Source organism: Ascidiella aspersa, chromosome 4 (genome assembly GCF_963924565.1).
Source record: "Ascidiella aspersa chromosome 4, kaAscAspe10.2, whole genome shotgun sequence".
Classification (NCBI taxonomy): domain Eukaryota; kingdom Metazoa; phylum Chordata; class Ascidiacea; order Phlebobranchia; family Ascidiidae; genus Ascidiella; species Ascidiella aspersa.
Window position 1 is genome coordinate 17,097,167 of NC_139450.1, and position 21,778 is coordinate 17,118,944.

The 21,778-nt window shown below is 34.1% G+C and overlaps 1 protein-coding gene across 2 annotated transcripts; it reads left to right on the forward strand.

The window, feature by feature from the left end:
• Positions 1 to 1,194: 1,194 nt before the first annotated feature.
• LOC146148435 (uncharacterized) lies at positions 1,195 to 21,137 on the forward strand. Of its 2 annotated transcripts, XM_083386504.1 has the most exons (16): positions 1,195 to 1,316; positions 3,272 to 3,351; positions 5,163 to 5,231; positions 7,716 to 7,749; positions 9,912 to 10,007; positions 11,935 to 12,065; positions 13,811 to 13,969; positions 14,024 to 14,115; positions 14,305 to 14,453; positions 14,907 to 14,961; positions 16,708 to 16,875; positions 16,954 to 17,035; positions 17,266 to 17,345; positions 18,148 to 18,221; positions 18,538 to 18,575; positions 18,872 to 21,137. In XM_083386504.1, exons 1-16 carry the CDS (start codon positions 1,247 to 1,249, stop codon positions 20,369 to 20,371), a joined length of 2,877 nt encoding a protein of 958 aa, XP_083242630.1. In that variant the 5' UTR covers positions 1,195 to 1,246; the 3' UTR covers positions 20,372 to 21,137. The 2 variants fall into 2 exon arrangements, with proteins under 2 accessions (XP_083242630.1, XP_083242631.1); XM_083386505.1 differs by lacking the exons at positions 5,163 to 5,231; positions 7,716 to 7,749 and having other exon boundaries at positions 1,260 to 1,316; positions 18,872 to 21,136.
• The last annotated feature ends 641 nt before the right edge of the window (positions 21,138 to 21,778 follow it).

Below are 21,778 nucleotides of genomic sequence, written 5' to 3' on the forward strand. Positions count from 1 at the left end.
TAAGTTATTATATTATTATACACAACTTATAATTGTGTGTAGATATGTTGGATTGGAGTAACATACAGAACAGGTACAAATAGCAAATATTCTCCAAATACGATGTTTCCAATATTCTCCAAATCGTATTTCATCGTATTGTCGCGGTAATACACAAAGAGGTAAGGCCGTGAATAAAGTTTCACCCAGCGTACAATTAACGGAGGGAAGCATTGCGAGTAGAGATGTTCAAAGCAGAATATCGGCGACACATTTATAATGCTTGCTTTAAATGCAGCGTCAGCATTTTTTCGGGCGACCAATTACTTTGCGATAAGCTTCGCCTAATAATCAAGTGTCCGCTGCAAATTTAAATGCGAAATCTTAAGGCAGTGTACGCCTCTCTGTTAGCACCTGTTGTGCATGTTGCTCCAACCAACCTACCAACATCAGGCCTAAACAACTAGCAAAACTTTCGATTTAATAGTTTGCGTATTGAGAACATAATAGTGTGTTTCATATTGTTTAAAACTACAGATTTAAAGTCTGTTTTAACAGTGATTACTCGGACCAAGCCATGGTAAAAATTTACCGATTAAAAGTTTGCAAAAGTATAGCAAACCATAGGCGTTAAACCATTTTAAGTCTTTGGGAGAATGATAATATTTGTTTTTCAAACACGTAAGCTGGCCAAAATGTAATAAAATGGCCATACACACTATCTACGTAAATTCTATTTATCAAATATATGTTTCGATCATTTCCCAAAATCTACGCCATATTTGAATCCCTTTCGCATCAAAGGCTTAAGTGGGGAATTTTTCGGCCCATATCTGTTTTTGCTTGCAGAAACAAGTTAAGGAAAATGAAAAACAAAATATATAATATAAAATACACAATACAAAATATTAAAAAATAAAAAGTATTAAATAAAAAAAAAAATGAAAATAAAAATAAAACATAAAAAATGAAAAATTAAAACAAAAATCAAAAAAAACTAAATAAAAAAAATAAATAATAAAAATAAAAACATTAAAAAATAAAAATATTGAAAAATAAAAATAAATAATTAAGTCAATCAAAAATATTAAAAAAAAAATTGAAAAAAAAAAAAATTAAAAATTAAAAAAAAATAACACTAAACCTTAAAAGTATACCCCCTGACAAAATAAACAACAACCGCACCCCCGTCTAGTTTTATGTGTTTTGTTTAGTTTTTTTTAAATATATACCTGATTAAAGAAGTTAGTTAAGCTTGTTCACAGTGATGCAACACTCATCAAATCAACAAGAATTTTTGCCTTCACCTCAAAAACAACCAAGGGCAATTAATGAAGGTTTGAATTTTTTAGCAATGTGTCCGCCATGTTTAATTAAAAGTTTTTGCAAATATTATTGTTTTTGCCTTCTATACCCACTTACCCAGCACCGGACTGCATTCCATAATTTATTGCGGGCACCTTTGCATGTAGTAAAAATTTTTTAGAGGGAACCCTGGTGTGCAACATCTATAATAAATCTAGCTCAGCAAAGTTTCGAAAAGTCAATTGGACTCTCTAAAGAAAAAAATTTATTTCCTGATTTTTACAAAATAGTTTTTGATGGGTAAGGTAGCAACCAGTGGGGGGGGGGGGGGAGGTTTGGACCCTCCCTTTTTGTAAGTGACATTATCATTTTTGTTCGTTTTGTCAAGGTTTAACTCACTGTCCGAAGCGGCAATGTTTTTAATGTAATTGGGTCAACGCGTCCTAAGCTCATGCGAAACCAAAATCAAACACAAAATAGCGTTGATCTCTTACGTCTTTCGTTTGGGTTGGCTGATCAGAAAGTGTGTGTTCGACAATTACAACAATAAATCAAGCGGTCTCCATTTTTTTTTCTTGCTATATTGTCGAATTATGTGATGCTGATGCTTCTCGCTGTTCGCTGTGCTAATGTTGACAACACACGTGTTCGCTTTGCATCTAAAAAGGTTCACTTTTGACATACGTTAATTCTCAGTGTTTTTTTGTTTTTTTATTATGTATGACGTCATTACAATCGCTATTTTATGACGTCATTAACATCAGGCGAAAAAGCGTGGAATTCCCTAATTGAAAATTTGCGACCCCCCCTTTTTGGATTTCTAGATAGATCCCTGGTATCAACCAAGGGTCTTCTTGAACCGACCTGGGCAACATACGACCCACCAAGCACTTTAATCCGGCCCGCGGCTTATAAATGTTAAAATACATAAGCTGAAAAAAAAGGGGCGTTTTTCTACATGTTTGTCCGTATCGTAAACAGTCTTTTGAGGAACGGATCTAGTCATGACCCTGTCAAACTCTATTTTTAGAGTGTTTTGAATACTAAAATGGAAATTGTTTTCGCGTTTTGTGCAAATCTCTTCTGTCTTTTTCATTTGTGCGTGGCGATTATTTGGTATTTTCGCAGACTAAAGGCGTCCTCTGCAAAGTTTGACAAACTTAGCCTAATATTTATATATTTGTGCGCTTTGGTCGATTGTATTCCGTTATTAAAATATGATTGAAATACCGACCATTTTCTACACTCTGAAACATACCAATTCACATTTTGTCCTAATTTAGCTAATTTAGTTAATGCCAGGTTGTGTGTTTTTCCTAATTTATACCGTCTTTGCACTTCAATAAGAAAATAAGAAATTGTTTTTCATTATGAAATAAGACAGCTTTTCCTGAAGGTTTGTGGTTGTCTATATCAAATGGGAATCATTTAAAAGTTTCCAACATTCCTCATACAACATCTGAAAAATTATGAAAGGCAAACAAACATAGCCAATCACTAACTATAAACAATAAATAAGGTTGTTTAAAAAAATATTTAAATATTTAAACTAGTGACTCTTTTCAGGTTTAAATTTTATGCTTAATTTTGTTTTGTGTGTAGGCTTTTTTATGGTCTGAATCAATTTGAGCTTCTGGTCAAAGTTTAGATATGTTTAGATAAAGCTAGGACATGTGTGCAGAACCATGTTTGTGCAATAAAAAGTGAAATGTTCAATTGGTAACCTGTTCCAATATAAATTAGGCTGCTTTTGTTTTTATTTGTAAAAAACAAATTAACAGCTTAGCCGCAAGTAGAGTATAAACCCCAACATCAATGAATTCAGAGAATCTGTCAAGTTGAATTTTCATAAACTTTTTCTTTCCAAGATATGCTTTTATAATTTGGAAAATATATCTATTGGAGGAAATAGAGACTATATTATTATGAGGTGAATCAACAGATCAAATAAATAAAATTGTTTAAATTTTTTGAATTTATTTTTTAGAGGACCCTGCATACCCTCCACTTCCAATTGGTCCAAACTGCAACTGGAGACAAGAAGAGAAAAATGTTTTTGTATGTTTGGTATGTGGACATTATGCCTAGCTGCTATAAGTAACCAATTAAAGGCTGTTGTCTTCTATATTTTTTGTAGGTAATTTCAATTATAACTGTAAAGATATACAAGCAATTAGGAAACTTTTGTATGTTAACATTTCTGCTTGTTTTACCTAAAGCACTCTCACTTGTTAATGTGTTCGTTTTATGCAAATTTTCCCCAAACAATTTTGTGCACATACTTACATATAGATATATATTTTTATTAGTGATACTATGTAACCTTTTCACAAAAAAATATGCCAAGAGTCTTGTTTAAAAAAAATTTAATGTCACCTAAAAAATCAAACTCATAAAAATATACAAAATAAACAACCACATTATATATTTATGTATTTTGAACATTGAACATCAAGGTTTGTTCCAACATGAATATGCATATGTAAACATAAACATATGCATATTTAAAACCTTTAAGGCAGTGTTGCATTCCTAGGAAAGATGTTGATACACAAAAATGTTTGACTAAAAATGCTTTACTGCAAAGTAAGGCCAAATGCTTATCATCTTCAAAAATGCACTTTTTTAATAATAGTTTTGTTCAAAGTGCATAACTAAAATCAATATGTTGATTTAATAATTATTGAAATCAAATCTATGATTTATCTTATAAAAAGGAACTGACAAATTACATTTATACCCAAATATATCGTGTATTTTACTGCCATTTTGGGTACAAAATTTGTATTTACAAATAGTTTTAGAAAGATGGGCGTTACATTTAAGTCAGTACAAAATGCTTAGTTGTCCGTAATCACAAACGAAACATAACAGTACTTGGAAAAACGTTTTAGCAGTTCTGCATATCATCATTGAAACAATGCGTTATGTCTCCGAAAATCATTATAACAGATTGCAAATATATGCTATAAAATATAAAAGAACATTAGATAATGGCAGTATGCTTCGCTTATAACAAAGAAATGGTTAAGGTATAAGCAATATTTGTCAAGTGAACAATATAACACTATCATGATACACACTATCATGATACACACTATTTATTCACAAGACTCAATGTTAAGAGTATTTAAGTTACACTTGCTGACAAAGTCACAGTTTACCTTGTGGCATGCCTATAGATTTTACATTGCTCCGATTTAAAGCAGGGTGGTGGAGTCGGTTAAAAATGATGAGTCCGACTCTGACTCCGCAGCCCTGATTAAAATATTATGATTTAGATTGGTAGTTCTTCAAAGGATTCAATCTTTGATGTAGTTTTTTCAATGATGAAATTTTCACACTAATTACAAGTGTAATTTGGTCAAATTTCTGGGCGTTGTGACGCTCTACCAGAAATCAAGGGCCTCTTAAAATGCTCTGCACCAACGTTTGGCACCTATGTAAATAAGTTTATATATCTCTGATGCTCTAGTCTACCCTTAGTGAGTTGCGCACCAAAGAAGAATGCAAAGAGTGCGCCTCTGGAACATAGGAAGTATAATCTATCCCCCCTACCGACATAGAAAGTATAATCTATTCCTTCACTAAAAAGATGGTGTGGTGCTAGTCTACATGCTTAAATCAATGTGTTTATGCCACTGAAGTATTGCATCAACATATTTTTCATGTTCTGTCAAGTGCACTCTACTAAAACAAAATACTTAATGGTTAATCACTTAATTGCCTAGTATTACTTAAAGTGCATTTTGTTAGCAAGCCATTTAATTATTATACAAAAAAGCAAACATATGCAATTCTGTGTGTGTGTATGTGTGTGTGCTAAGCGACTTGATAAATTCCTAATAATAGTTTTTATTTATTGGAATTTTTAAAAGATTTGTGCAGTTTCTTGCAACAGCAAGATGCATCTCCAAATACATTTTAATGGAAAAAAGCACACAGCGGTGAGTTAAAATATTTATTTGCAATATTGTTTTTGTAAACATCACTTTAGGTCAGCGGTTCTTAAACTGGGGTCTGTGAACTAGTTTTAGGGGGTCCATGAAGGCCTAATTAAAATATTAGTGTATCAATTTTTGAAGTAATCAATTTATCAAAGAAAACATTTTATTTAAAAATAAAACGGTTTTACACTGAATGCATTATGACTCCATTTTACTTTCACATTTTGAACCGAAATTACCAGATTTATGAAGTCTATTTGTATTGTGACAGAAATTCATCATGTCATTTTTTGCCTACAGTGGTCCACTCAAGACAAAAAACAATTAAGGGGTCCCGGGTAAAAGAGTTGAAGAACCCCAGCTTTATGTGGTTATTAGGCAACTCTAAGCAAGTAAATGTAAAAAGCGTTGATAGTTTACAACAGAAGTCACCAAACTTTTTCGTAAAGATGTGGCCTGCAAGCCCTGTTTGGTGACATCTGTTATCAATAAGGTCAGTGTTTAACTAGAGTTCAACAAACTATAACAACAAAAATATAATTTAAAGTTTTACAATATTATAATATGCCTCATCTTTATAGTTTTTTTTTTCTTGGATTTCTTATTTAACTATATATATATTATATTTTTTTGGGGGTGGGTCCTCAACATTTTAGAGGTGGGCAGCTTCTTGAAATACTCCACCTTGATTGCAAGCAGGGCTGCGGAGTCTATTAAAAACAACCCGAGTCCGACTCCGGCCAAATGCTAGATTTTATCGAGTCCCGAGTCCAGCTCTGACTCTACAGCAGGGGTCGGCAACCTTTTTCTAGTCGCGGGCCAAAACGAAACTCAAAAAGATCTCTGCGGGCCGCACAAAATGTTAACTAATAATTGTGTTATTAGCATGTTAGAAATGTGAATCAGCGCAACGGTAATAAAGAGCTAATCTAGTTCAAAAGACAGCATGAAAACGTAAACAAACCGGACGCAGAATGGTCATTAAATTTTTTGCACTTACGTAGTTAAAATAGTCACAAAGTATGTGAAATGGACTCGTTTCTAATTTATCAAAGAGGCGGCGGGCTGGATGAATTACATCGGCCGGCCGGATCCGGCCCGCGGGCCGTAGGTTGCCGACCCCTGCTCTACAGCCTGTATTTTACCCATTTACGCAACTTAATTAAGGTGGATTTTCTGCAATCCACTCATATTGGTGTCATAATTGATCCGTCCGCATTACATGGTTTAAAAATATTTCACATTTGCTATTACTCTTTTATAACTTACATTTTGCCGCCTTAACAATTTTAAAGTTTGATACTGCGCATGCGCACGTCGGATTCGAGACTTGGGTAGTTTTACGCGATCTTACTCGAGTCCGACTCCGGCAAAACAGACTGACTCCGACTCCGCAGCCCTGATTGTAAGTATCATGTAACTACCCAAAACGGCCTTTGACTTTTGTATAGCTAATATATAAAAATTAGTTGTTTGTAATCTGATAAAATGTATGCAGTTCTGTTCTTAATTAGTTACAGTGTATTCAAATGTCTGTCCAATGCAATTTTTTAGATCTTGTAAGTTTAGATAATAGCACATATTTTTTATAACAAATTAGGAAAGATTAGTATTTTTACTATTTTTCATGGTTTTAATATAAGGAGGTATCAATTAGTACAATTAACAACTTTTGTGATAATTTATTTCTACCATGCTTTACACATCATAACTAGGGCAATTATTTTATGACCTAAAAAATGATTTTTGAAAAATTGTTAACGGTTATATTAAACTGTGGAACGCATTTTTTTCATGCCTATTTAATATGTTTGCTATATAAAAAAAAAAAAAAAAAAAAAAATCACTGGCAAAAACTATTAAATACATTTGTCCAATTTAATGATACATGACTTTTCTGAGCAAAAATAAGTATTGGCTGAACAAAATGCTGAAACCAGTTGTTATAAAAAAACCATGACCAACTGGGTTAGTTCTTCCATTTAAATATAGATAAAATACAGTTGAAATATAGTCTGTGCAATTAACTAACTTTGGGTAAAATTTAACAACTCTCATAAAGCTGACTACAGTTTTTCATAAAATAATTATTTTTAATTTCCTAATTAATGATAACAAATATTCAAGTAAAACAAAATTTTATTTCTGGTCTACGACTGTCAATCCTAACAGTTCTCCTGCCCGTGATTGTCCGCTTTTACAGTTATCCAGTCAAACATTAAAAAAGATTGGTGGACTAAAACTATAAAATAGTTATCAAAATAGACAACATACATGCAGTTATGCAACCTTAGACAACATACATACAGTTAAGCAACCAAATTTTGTTACCAAGTCATAAAATAATCGCCCTAATTATACTATGTTGGTATTAACAACTAAACACAAAGGCATCTGTCTATTTTTCTGTGAATCAGTCCTATAAAGTCCCCCACAACAAATATGTCAAACCAATATAGTTAATAAAAGAATCTGATTTGTTAGGTTGTCGAGTCTCTCAACAGCTGTACACCGTCAGGTTAGTGGTTATTCATATACAAATTGAGATATTTGTTCCTTTTGCAGCAGCAATTCATATTGGTATTTCTTAAACTAAGGTTATCAATTGATTAATATATTCTTATTTTTACAAATTACCAACTCAAATGGAAAAAGTAAAGCTGTTTGCTTAAACTTAATTTCCATATACCAACAACAGGAAAATATTGAAAAGGGTATTACCTGTTTACCATCGCTGCCCATATCGACAATTAGTGCCTGCTGGGTTACGGATCCTAAATTTAGCATTTTGCATTATATGAAAAAGTCAACTGAAGCTGCATAGATTTTGAAAAGTGAAATATACTACTGCAATTAATTAAACATGTAACAAAGCTATTTTTTTAAGATTAAAAATATTGGTAATTTTATAAGCTAGATTCAAACAGAAAAAAAACAAAAAAACATTTCCATTCAAAATAACAATTGAATTTAGGACAGTTATTATTTATTGCAGTATTATTCATCAGTAGTTTACTAAATATAAACAATATACTATAAACCAGCGGTTGTTAACCGGGGGGGGGGGGCGCGCCTCCATAGGGGGGCGCGAGCTCGACTTCAATATTTTAACTTTTTGCAGTGATTTTAATGGTTTCGTTTGGGTTAGGCATAATTCCTACATACAAACTCTGTTTTTTGCCAACTTTAACATTAAATTTTTTTTTTCTTTTTCTTTTTAAATTTTCTAATTCCTTTTTTGAAAATCCATGGTATCACCGCCCTATTAAATTAACTTATAGATAAACGATAAAAGCTATTGCCCTTTCGGACCATTTTTCATCAATAATTTATATATGATAACAGGCTATAGCAACAGGGGGAGTCGAACTTTTTTGCGCGAAACTATATTGTTTTTGCAATATTGCCGTTGTATTGTGTGTCGTTACATCTTTTGAAACACGATAACGCAATGTTTAATATTTGCGCTTGACATTTTTTGCGCTCGACATCATACAACTCTTACAACTGTGGAGTAAATGCCCTCGCAACACGTTCGTCAAAATCAGCTCGATAAAATCAATGTGTCGAGCTCGCGCAATTTGTTGTGTCCAATGCGAAACGCCTTTTCGGTTGCAGTTTAGCCAATTCGACCAAATAAAACTCAAAATTTTTCCAAACAACACCCTTCACTATTTTCCTAGTGATATTTAGTTGCAAAATGTCGAAATATTTTCATGAGGGGCGCAAGGCATGACAAATTTACCAAAGGGGGGGCGCAACTGAAAAAAGGTTAAGAGCCACTGCTATAAACAATATAAAAAATAAACATAGCTATGGTTGCTTTTTACTCAAAAAATTTGGAAATAACAAATAACTCTCAACAAAAAGCAAAAAAATTGTCTTAATGTGAGCTGATCTCACATATTTCCAAAGAGGTATTATGAAATTACAATTTGAGTTTTATGAATAAATGTTGAAACCATAATGTTATGAAATCTCACAAAGCAGTTCTGTAATTCTTAAGATTCCTCATTTGTGGGGGAATTGTTTGAGATGAACAAATTGCCATCAAGGTTGTTTACAGTACAAATGTTTCTCACCAAACATTTTAATGTATGATAATGAGCATTTTGTCTCATTTTAACCTTGTGTGTCTGAAATGTCATATGATTCTTATGGCATTTTACTAGCAGAATCAACCTTGCAATTTCTTTCTAGGGATTGTAACTGGTTTGTATGACAGTAAATGCACAAAAAGTAAACTTATAAAACAAAATTGTTGTTGTCTGATAATTTTAACAATAACATAAATTATTTTAATGCTCCTTTGCTAAGCCTGTTGTGAACTGTTTTTAAGTGTTGCTGTAGTTGTTGTTTGCAGGTTTTATATACTGATAATCTATGTGTTGCAAATTAGACATTCTATCATTATTAAACAAAAGTATAAGAAAACTATTGATATATATTAAAAGTTTTAAATACCATAGTGGTTAACAGTGTTACTACAAAAGTATCTGAATAGTTATTGAATTTATATTGTGCAGCTTAATTTATGTGTTTAAAAAGTGCTGTAGTAACACAAGTGTTTGGAATATTTGGTAATGTGATGATAGTTTCATTTGTACTGTTTTGTTTTCCAAACATGTCAAATGATCTAATTTTAGGTCAACGTTGCATAATATAGCAATTTATGTTTAGGCTCCAATTCAATCAACACTTATCAAGCTACAATACAACCAATGGCCATCATACAATCAAAACTGCACAGTTTGGCAATAACAGAACCAGTTATAGGTATGTGCATTTGGGGCACAACTGAGAGGTCTGGTTAGAACAACTGTGAATCATTTAGGCCTCGGATTTTTTTTTGACCTTTTTTTGAAAAAAAAACAACTTTTGTTTAGTTAAAAATTTGAGTTCACATGTGGTCATCCATTCTACTAATGAAATGTGTAATAAAACTACTTTGAGAAAACGCGACCACCTTAATAGTTAAACTAGTTCAGTGTTTGTTAACCTTTTAGGTCCGGAAGCATCTGGCGAGCGAAGCGAGTGCAATTTTTGAGGTGTATGCCGGCTTTTCTTAAATTTCCAGCTAGTTTTTATAATATGGCCAATGTATAAAACGCCGTGTATAAAACGGTGAAACGCAGCAACAACAATTTTACAACAAATATTCTCAATTTCGCACATGGCTCGATATAATGTACATACCACAATAATTATTAGGCTATTGAGCAGTGATTCCCAAACTTGTGTCGCGACACACTAGTGTGCCTTGAGAGATTGTCAAGTGTGCCGCGAAACGTTTTGTAAATTTGGAAAAAAGTTATTAGTATTACCAATAGGCATGCACGCATGCATTTTAGACGCACTATCTGTTGCGCCCCCACCGCGACCTGTGCACTGGGGCCTGGCCCTGACCCCATACAGTTGCCCGGCGGGACGCAACCGCGCGAGTTCTTGTTGTTTGCAAAGGCTTCTGGTCAGATATGTTACCTGTCATAACCACAACTAAAATTCCAATTAAAAGTATATTGTTACAACGAATTAAAACGTTATCAAATAGCATTAGTGAACGTTATTTTCAAGTTAATGTGAGACAGACAGCCACCGCCTATTGCAGCGACTGTCGGCTAAAACTTCGCAAAAGACTTCTCTAGAGAAAAGCTCAAAGCCGCTAAGAAACGACATGTATATAGCCAATACGTAAGAAAAAGAACACGAATGTTACGTCATATTTGGCCAATAAGACTGGCCGGCACTCTGAAAACATGGCTAGGCATTACAGCGGCCATTCTAAGGCCAAATTGCAGCGGGAGTAAGAGGCCAGCAAAACAAGTGGCTTGTTTTGCAGAACGTGAGAACATCGCCCACAAGACTGACAGTTATAGATTACGAGATTAAAGGTTACATGTCAAGTTTGAAACGAGGCGAACTAAAGCAGAAAAACTTAGGAATTTTACACACAACCATACGGAAAACTTTGCATCATCAAATATGATATTATGTAACTGAAGAACATATTTGGCAAACGAAAGCTGAAACGCGTAATCTAAAACCCTATTTATCACATCGTAAAATCACTTAATGAACTCTAAGATTTAGCTTATGGCAATTAATTAATTTGGGTGTTGTGTTGATAAACACATAACACTATCTATTACAAATTAATAATTTTAAGACATTTACATTAGTTTGTTGTGTGTTAAGGGCGATTGTAAAATTACTCTATTGTAGTTCTGTAAAAGTGTGCAGGCGAAATATTTCAGATATTTTTAGTGTGCCGTGAGCCAAAAAAGTTTGGGAACCACTGCTATTGAGTATTATTAAGTATTGGAACCCTTTAGCTGTGTAATTAAAAATTGTAGTTGTGTGATTAAAAATTGCATTTTGGAAAGCATAGTTAAAAAAATGGCAATTTAAAATACGGCTTATCCGATTTGATATTTATTTGTAAATAGCAGAAAATAACAACAAAAAAGGTAAAACTTTTTTAGACTGTACTATCAAACTTGCGGCTTAGGGCTAAAGATCCCTCAAAACTGGGTTAAAGTGTAAAATAAGATTGTTGGTTAAGCTAGTAGAATTTTCTAGAAAGCAAATAATCCAGTATTGTAAAAAAATACTTTGAAATAATCCATAACTCCTGTCCAAGTTTTATGCATAGTAGGTGGATGTTATATGTTTATAATAGCTGCAATTTGTTTTAACTTTCCAGGTCTGGAGTTTCTTACTGAGTACCAGTTTAAAGATTGCTTCCTCTATGAATGTACACTATGTAATGTGTCGCTAAAGGACAGAGCCATGTCATTGCATATGATTGGCCACAGACACAGAATTGCTCATATGGTAAGTAAAAAACCTTTATATCCACAATCACATGTATAGTGTTAGGTGAAAGTCTGCCAAAATATGTGTTTTTAAACTATTTATATGTTCCAATGCAAAAGTCAAGGTTGTAATGACATTAGTAAATGACTTGAGTCAAGTTAACTGAAGTTATAGTATATGGCAGGGGTGTCCAACTCAAACATGCCGGCATGCCAATTTTAATCTTATAACTTCTTCCCGTGCCAAAGTTTCGTAACCCAACCAATTCTTTTTAATCATAAAAGCACTTTTTTTCCAAAAATAAAAACGTTTATTTTAACTTAAAAAAAAAAATGTCTAGTAGAAATGCGCATCACTACATCAAAGTGTCTCTCGGTGAGCTGACTTTTGTTTCTTCACACCAAGCTATATAATATTATGTGAATGCTAGCCTCCACACAGTATAATGTTACTATATCAAAAGTAATTGTTGGTTGTCTTGATTGCCGCGATTGTTTTATATTGTGAACAAACAATGGCAATGGGCTGTATAACAAACTTGGTATTTTCTGACAATTGGCTGAATAACAAATTGAGCTTTTGTGACAATTGGCTGAATAACAATTTTAGTATTTTTTGGGGAGGGCTTGCATGCCACTTTTTATTAGGTCGCGTGCCACATTTGGCATGCGTGCCGCTTGTTGGACACCCCTGGTATATGGCTATAAAACATGCCAGCCACAAACATAGCACTGTGTACAACGCTTTTCAAGTAGACCAAACAAACAGTAGCCTTTTTATATTACATAGTCAAAGGTAACAAAACAATTTTAGAACAAAGCTATCATGTGTAAATTATGCACAATTATTCCTCTGTCATTACTCCTGCATATCTGATCAATTAGACTTAAATTTGGTAAATCCATTTTTAATGACAACCACTTTATACATGCTAAATTTCTATAAAACTGAAAGAGGTCATGTCATATTGGTGTGTTTGTTTTATATGGTTCAACTCAACAAACGGTCAACACCAGGTTGCAGCAAGCTGTTTTAAACATTTCATAATTTTCTTAAAAGTAGGTCACAACAGAGAAACAAGCATTTCTTTGGCAGTTAAACAACCTATGTGCTATTTAGAAAGCTGGATTCTTATTTGTGTTTGACCTAGAGCCATTGAGTCAAGCTGCCTACCTTGCTATGCTCTTAAACAAACGCCAACATTGTAAAATTGAATTGTTTTAAGCTGTATCTAAACCATTGAGTCACTGTCTGTGTGGCATTGCGCCCAAAATATATGCATTTTGGCCCAGTAATGTTGTCACCTTGATAAGAGTTTATATTGTTCAAAAGTAAAAACACTATAGATTTAATTTTCTAATTCACAATAAAATGCACCTTTGCATTGATAATAGCTCAAAAGACCTAATAACAAATTTCATGTAAGCCCAAAAAGACAGCCAAAGTTTTTCATAAAGTGACAATTCGCAAAAGGTAATTGAAGTGCAGAAGTGTAAAACAATTAGTTTATATTTCTGGTTATATTATGTAGTACCCTTGTGTTCTGTTCAGCAAATTAAGGCGTAAACAAGGCAAACTCTGGCGATCGCAAAAACCCGAATCTTTTTTAAGGCATTGTTAAAAGGGGCTACAAACATGCCTTTATTGGGCCCTTTAGATATTGCTGGTGGTGCAAATGTTACCCATTAATGATAAACCTGCACTCAACATATTTAACTACTAGTCAAAACACTTACTTTTCTCATTCAGTTGTTTTTCTTTAGAAAAAATTCCATTTGGAAAAATATAAGAAGGTGGTTGAAAAACATCTTTCCACCACTGGAGGTCGGCCAAAAGGTGCTGTTTGGAGTCAATTGTTTCGGGATTATGCAATTGAAATATCCACTTACAGAAACGGTGCATTTTTGATGGGGAAAGTAAAGGTACGTATTTTTGTGATGTATTGAATTCAAAGAAACTGATTTTTTTTAATTTAGGTTTCCAAAGTAAACTATTGTAGATTCAAAGATAACTCAAAGCACAATGATCAGATGTTGGATGATCAGATGTACGTCCAACATGTTGATATGTAAGTGAGGTGTGATAGGTCTTGTACCAGTGTAATGGCTGACTTGGTGTGTATTTATAAAACGTTTATTCCCAGTTCATCTTATCATCATTTAAAATTTTAGACTCAACTGGGAACTGATTTTTTACTTTGTTTGTTACCATGTGTGTAATTTATTGGAGTTTTAACTAACAAGTCCCTTTTTACAAGGAATGTATTATCCAAAGAAATATTTCACAAAGAAAGGCAATTGCAAAAGCGTGAACAAATATTGACAAATAAGGAAATTTCCTTAAATGAGATGCAAAGAACAAATGATGAAAAGGTGCATACTACATTACAAAATCTTTTTCAGGGAGGTATGTCGAAAATAGAAATAAATCTGTTGTTTATGTTATATTTATGTATCAGTGGGGAATGAACAAGAATGCCAAAATCAGCTATAAACACTAATATAAAATCAGGCAATTAGACAAAAAACTTTTTTTTTGCAAAATTACAACCCTGAGACAACAGGAAAGAAGCACACATATAACTAAAATGTCCAATATTATAAGAGAACTGATACCTTATAACTGATTGATTTTATCTTAATTGTGTGTTTTTTATTTATCAGTGAAAATGAAAAAGGAAAAATCCATACAATTAAAATAGTTGTGGCTTGAATCTTTTTATATACCAGCTGGTGATTCCCAGGAAAAATTATTACAGTGTTGCTGAGTTAGGGACATTCAAATTTTTTTCTATAATGCTTAATAACAATCACTAGATTCAATTAAGCTTTACAGAAAGTGTTTTTGTCTATATTTTAGCTGAAGATCCATTAGCAGATCTTACACAACAATTCAAAAACAATCCAGATGCAAGGTTAGTCCAATCTGACAAATAAACACAAAAAACTAAAAAATTATCCTGTCAAGAGTGGTAAAAAAATTGACAATACACAATAGAGTAATATCAGTCCAAGTTTGTTTAATTGTTATTATCTTTTAATTATAAATAATATTATTGTAATGAACTGAACACTTTCAGAGAAAACTTAGTGGTTTTTAAAACTCAACCATATATATAAATTGAAAAAACAAAGTTAGGTTAAAATTCTTAATTTAAAAAAAAATATATTTTTTTTTTCTTTGAAGGTAGAAACCTTGGTAAGTTTGCAAAATATGACTGTAATGCAGAAATAAATTTGGTATTGACGCCACCCTAGAATCGCTTGAGTACCGCTACTATCACTTGGCATTGGGTATCGGCTTCAAACTCATAAGAAAGGCAACAGAATAGGGATACTCTTGGTTTCGAAAAATGTTTGAAAATGTGTTTGTGCAGTAAGAAATCTTTTAAAGCCTGTTCAAAGCCGGAATTAGCGTTCTTTAGACACGTATATTGACATAAAACTTGAAAAAAATGCACCGTAGGTCCTTATCCAAGAAAACCCACAAAGCTTAAAAACAGATGTGATGTTGCTGATCATAATATAAATCAGCGTGGTCCAAGGTTAATGCAACGCGGGGCGAACAAAATTTTGTTTAATATCATTACCAGACCCATATCGTAGGATACATGCCCGTCAGGGACACAGGTTTTTGTTTGATCGGGGTATGAAATGTTCAAAGAAGTCGTCACAAAGCTTTCGTCAAGCTTCGTCACCACCCTAAAGTTACAGAAAAAAACTATAAAAATGCTTTCCAGAAGCGCTATTAATTTAGTTTGAATTGGCAAAAATGCTAATTTAACCATGTTTGTACTTTCTATGTTATGTTTATATAAAGACAAAAAAAATTTACGCGTTATCGGAAAACGCAAATATAACAGATAAGTTGGCACACAGTAAGTACTGCAGAACGCACTGCGCCTTCAAACAAAACGGTATAAACATACCAAATATTAGGTCTTTATGCAACCCCAGGATCCGAATTTGATGAGTGATAGAAACCCGGTTTGTTTAATTGTGTAAGCTGAAAAACGAAAATAACCAAAATATTTGAACATGCTTGCTGTTCGTTAGTCACTTATATTTATTTGATTATACCTTAAACTTAAACAGTACACATTGCTATAATTTGACAATGATTCGCGGGCCACAAACAATGATGTAGCGGGTCAGGGTTTGAACCACCCTGATATAAATAATTTTCTAAATAAAATTATTTCAATCACAAACTCATGATTGAAGTTCATGGTTCAGTGACCACAAAACCCGTTTTTTTAATATCACAAATTTTAAACTAAGGACTTACTTGCCCAGTCACAAAGCAAACTAAAATGGCTGTAAAGACATATAAGTTGCATTTAAAATTACAAGCAAATTTCCTGGGAACACTAAATAAGAACTAAAAAGCAACAATACCAAATCAGAAAAATCTATAAAACCATGGTATTGAGACCAACGACAGAATAAAGCCAAATACGCAGTAATATCCACGAGACCACGACAGAATAAAAACTTCATCGTTTGAATAAGACCTAAACCTGTCGGAATAAGTCCAAATGGCCAAAATACCGAATGAAACTGTATATGGAGAGTATGGCACAATCGATAGATTGGCTTTTTTCGATTTGTTCAATGGTGAACATTTGCTTCAATGATGAATTTTGTACTCAAAACCATAGCTTAACAAAAGCAGAGGAGTTCATCATACAAGAGTCGTTAATCAATGATGCCCACAAAAGGAATGCCCAACGTGAAGTGGAACTTATATTAAAGCTTACGTCTAGCGACAAAAAACTTCTATACATTCTAATGCTACAAAGAAAACGACACAAAGCAAGTTTGCAGAGGTAATTTCTTAGCTTTGTGAAGACATAATGCTATATTGTGTTTATAAGAACAAATCGCAAATTACAGTGACTTTACAGACTTGAGAATATGGTTGGCTCAGATTTCCTTTCTCACAATGAAGAAATGATTAAGTCTCAGTTGGTGGGCGCTTTACAAAAGGTTGGTTATTCTTATGTTTGTTACAACAAGTACGCACTTTTCATTAAAATTGCCTTTCACAATACTTTCATATTATGCAGTTCACAGTTTTTACGCTTTTTTAAACTCACATTAAATAAAAGTAGCTGACAAGAAGTTTCTAGCACGAACTTTTTACAGCATTTAATCTACCATACATTTATTATTTATCATCATCGTTATCAAATTTATTGAAAGGCCCGTTGTTTCAGTTGAAATCGGAGGGTCGGAAGATTTTATCAAATGCTCTATGGTTAGATAACGATGAACAGGAGGATACAAGCTGCTCTTCGTAAGTCTCCATTGAATTTTTAATTGAGTAGTAATTTTCTACAGCATATTAGACCACTGTATAAAGACCCTGAAAGGCTAAACGATTTCGCGATTCGGTGATCAGCATTAGAATAGATTAGACTGTTTAAGAATCAGCTCAGCCACATTTTGGGTTGTTTCTTTATACGCTTAGCGAAATGTGTTAGAAAATACATGACGCCGCGAACTTTTATACATACACTTTCGTTATATTAATTTGTAATTGGCATCTTGCCCTTCGTAAGTCGTACTGACCAAATGTCCTGCTGCTTCCTACGATGCTTAGTTGGTAGGGCAACTCTAGTTGCTAACAGTCTAAATCAGTGATCGGCAAACTGTGGGCCACAGAGCCATTTTTAGTGGGCCGCAAGTTACTTTGAATAGCTTAGTGTTATTACGTAGTTGTGGGCCGCGTGATAGCCGTACATTCATTGCACTTTATTTTAAAAGTTCGGGTGGCCTGGACTTTTATGTCTTAGCGTGGTTCATATCCACGTGCCAAATGTGGTCCTGAGAGCCTGTCGAACAATATTTTTTTCTAACTTTAACTAATGTGTTAGCGCAATTTTTTTTCGCGCTTCCCGCGTATATTCTTCGTTCTATAGTATTTTTACATTATCGCATGGCAGTGTTTTGGGCATCCAGGCGTCGTGTAATTAAAAACAAATATCCTGAATCCGCCACTGTTTTCGTAGTGGGCCTTCAATAGCTCTAACAAGAGTACTTTAGGCCGCGACAAAAAAAGTTTGCCGACCACTTATCTAAATCTATTTTTGTATTAGGAAAAATCAAACTGAATCATCGTCGTTACAGAGTTTAGATGGAACATTTCCAAGGTTAACAACGAGGAAAAGCGGTAATTCACACTTCATACTAACAACATTTAAATAAATCGCGTTTTGTATTTATTAATCGAAGATGATGGTAGCACAAACTAGGCGACTGGAGCAAACTTTTGTTTAAATGTAGAACATTTTTTTCTATTTTTGTTAAAAGCTTTTGTGCATAAATATATATATATATATATATATATATATATATATATATATAAACTTTAAAAGAATATGTGAGCACTGGACAAACAGAATTGTACACCATATTAATTAAACTTACCTAACATCCTGATAGATATCAAATTTATGCTCTGCCTAAAAATAAGGTTTATGTTTTAGAGGATGATTGGGCTGAAGTGAACTACACTTCGTTTGAGGTTAGTTGTTTGCTGGCTTGCTGTATATATTTAAGAGCAGTGGTTATCAACTGTGTACAAACCTCCTAGGACCTAGGGTCCTAGGCGAACGCTTTAAAAATGATTGTACACCCCTGGTATAGACAAATCCTGAAGCATGGAAAGACGTGTTGTTGCCAAGCTCTCGAACGTAATGTAATAAAATCTAGGTAAAATGCTGTTTATGTTTTGTTACATACCTTTTAAAAGTGTACCAGCAGGCCTATATTATATTGTAGATTTTATTGAAATATTTTAATTTATTGATTTTATTTTAGAAAACTACTGTAAAAGCGGATATATCTTCGCGTGTACCGTGTAAGACGTCGGAAGACTATCTTACACCTCAGCACCAACAACCTACTGCATGTTTTTCTCATCTTGAGCAAACTGTTTTGGAGAACCCGACGTCACACTTGCCAATATCAATCCAATCGAGCAATGATCAGTACAACAAACACCAACCCAGTGACAGTTATTTTGGCTTAGAAGATAAATTTGAGTCCGACACACCCGAAATTAATATCGAACGTCGACTGACCAAATCAAATACAAAATTCGACTTACATCACGAAATAAATTATAAGGCCACAACTTCCAATTCAAGTTTTGGAAATTCCATAAAAATGACTGTTGGTCAAACAGTTACTACCGACTCCCAGGACGGTGCAGCTTTAAGTGAGGGGCTAGGTACAAGTGAAATGGAGGACAAAATATTTCAGTCGCTTTGCAAAGGTTCTTTGGCACCAATCGCAAAGGCTTTTTCCGACAACCCAACTTTACAAGCCGCTCTGAAGACCTGGGAGGGAAGCCAAAAAGAAGAACCTGAACCTCAACATAACTGGATTGAGAAGACTGGCCATTCGCAGCAGGAGGACTTTTATTATGACGGTGATCATCAACAATATCAGCCGAGTAATAGTAAAATACTAGATGAAGATTATTGGACAGAACATCACAATGAAAGTGATATTGATGAGTTGCATTACGAAGGGTCTCTAGATTATGAAAATCCTGAAGAAACGTTCGTTGTGAAAAAAGATTTTGTGAGCCACGATCGTGATCCCTGTGATGCACATAAAGACCAAACTCATTATGAAAGGGTTGCTTATCCGATACACCATCAGGGGCAACGTGACTATTCTTATCACGAACAGGACGCCATTAGAAAAGCCGATATCCAAACCCACTTCGAAAAAGCTTGGGGCCAGGAGAAAAATCTTCACGTTCTCTCTAACCTAAAGAAAGTTGTCAAACCAGTGCCTGAAGTGTCGCAAGAAAAGACCCCTCTTTTGTCTAAGCCTAAGGCATTATTAAATCGAGTGTCACACAAAAGGCCAACTGGCTCTGCGTCTGGGTTTGAGGTGCCGCGTTTTCCTCAACGTCTTTTTATTAGAAATCCCAGGCACATGCACCCCCGCCATGTGCTTCGTCCTAACATGCCTCATCGTTATCGCGCCCCGGTTGCACCGCGCCACAGCTTGGCCCCAAATTTTCAAACGTCAGCTACCCTAACTCGGCCCCCACGCTTCGGTGCTGTTGTTCCCCGACAACGGTTTGAAGGCCCACCCCCAGTTCGAGGGTTGTTACGTCTTCCGAGAGGTTTACCGCCCAACCGCGGTTTGCCGGGTCAACGTTTACTGAAGCGTAAGCTTATACGTAATACTTCCGCCCCTTTTAACCCTCGAAATCCTTACAGTCCATCCGACTTTTCAATTAAACGACCACTTCTTAGAAAGGTTCCGCTTTTGCAAAATCCCGAATCGAACATCTCTTGAACGACTGATTTCTTCTTTTCGTGTATATTATACATTTTTGTCGGTAAAATTTTGTGGTGTCAAAGAGCGACAGATCATTTGGATAAAATACTGTTCTTAAGATAACAACCTTTTTTCCAATACTTTTAAAAACTCGCCCAACCACATACATCGTGCCATTCGTCTTCAATTTTAAATACTTACTGTTTTAAGTTCGCTAAATGTTGTAGGCTAATATTACAAGTTTTAACAATTAAAAGAAAAACCTTTACCTTTACTTATAAACAGAAGAGAGTCTAAGACCCCAAGTATACAGGTTAAATGAATTTTGCAGAAAAAATGCGATATTTAACAAGCAAAAATGTTTACCCTTTGCAATTTTATTAAAAATATATTCTACTGGCGTGCGCCCAATATAGCACAAGACATTTATAAATGAGGGCATAAATCATTAATAACATTTCATCTAGGGTTATTTAATGTTTTATACTTACCCTGACACCACCCGAACCCAAATTTATGTGTTGTTTAAAGAATTGCCTGAAAATTAACCACTAAAATCCATATTAATGCTGTTGAAATATTTCTTAGTAAAGCATACTAAACATAATGCATTGAACAAATCACTGTAGCCTTTACTTAATTAAAGTTATCTTGGTTATCAAACTTCGAAACTCGCAGTTTTGTCTATGGGAGATATCTTAATTTTGAGAAAAGCGCTAGCTAGTATAATGACGAAGCCGCATCCAGCCGCATAATACAGCTATATATACTACTCGGCTTCAACGTCAAAGTAAGACTTTACCCAGCTTAAATCCACCCAAAATGGTCGGGTGGCGCAATGCTCGGAAGTGGGGCATGTGGAATTTCAGGGATGACGTCATAAAGTAAAGCTGTAAAACAACTAACTCTAAAAATACCCGCTGTCAAAGAGCCAACTTGTACGCGAAGCTCTAAAAATGTGTTTATTTGTTTTAAATTGCATACCGTACTTCTAGTTCAAAAGGAAACGTGGCGTAATGAACACAAGAACAAAAAAATCGATTTTTAAACAATGGCATTTATATAAACAAACTGGCAGAAATTGCTATTTGTGGAGTTTATTATTTCTAACGATGCAACATACCATAGTTTGCATGGCGCCTTGTATTAAAACAATCTAAAATCTACTAGAAAATAACATAGGCTAAGTTTGCGGTAAGCGCAAAAGTTTTTTACATTTACAAACTGAAAGTTTGCAAAAATTATAGTTTTTCCGACGGATTTTCAGTTTTCCGCCCTCATCCAGTTGCTGAATGACGTAAAAGTTCGTACAAAGTGGTGCACAAAAAGCATATAGGTTGGACTAGTGTGTTTATCCTAACTGAGTCTGTTTGTAACTTATATAGAACAAAAGTATAGACTACCTAAGCCAGGGGTTCCCAACCT

What these genes read in the sequence shown, in the direction of transcription:
- LOC146148435 (XM_083386504.1), top strand. Translation starts at nt 1,247, where the DNA reads ATGCAACACTCATCAAATCAACAAGAATTTTTGCCTTCACCTCAAAAA. An exon ending in CAACAGCTGTACACCGTCAG is followed by an intron (nt 7,750 to 9,911) that starts GTTAGTGGTTAT and finishes ATTTATGTTTAG; the next exon opens with GCTCCAATTCAATCAACACT. An exon ending in GTTAACAACGAGGAAAAGCG is followed by an intron (nt 18,222 to 18,537) that starts GTAATTCACACT and finishes TTTATGTTTTAG; the next exon opens with AGGATGATTGGGCTGAAGTG.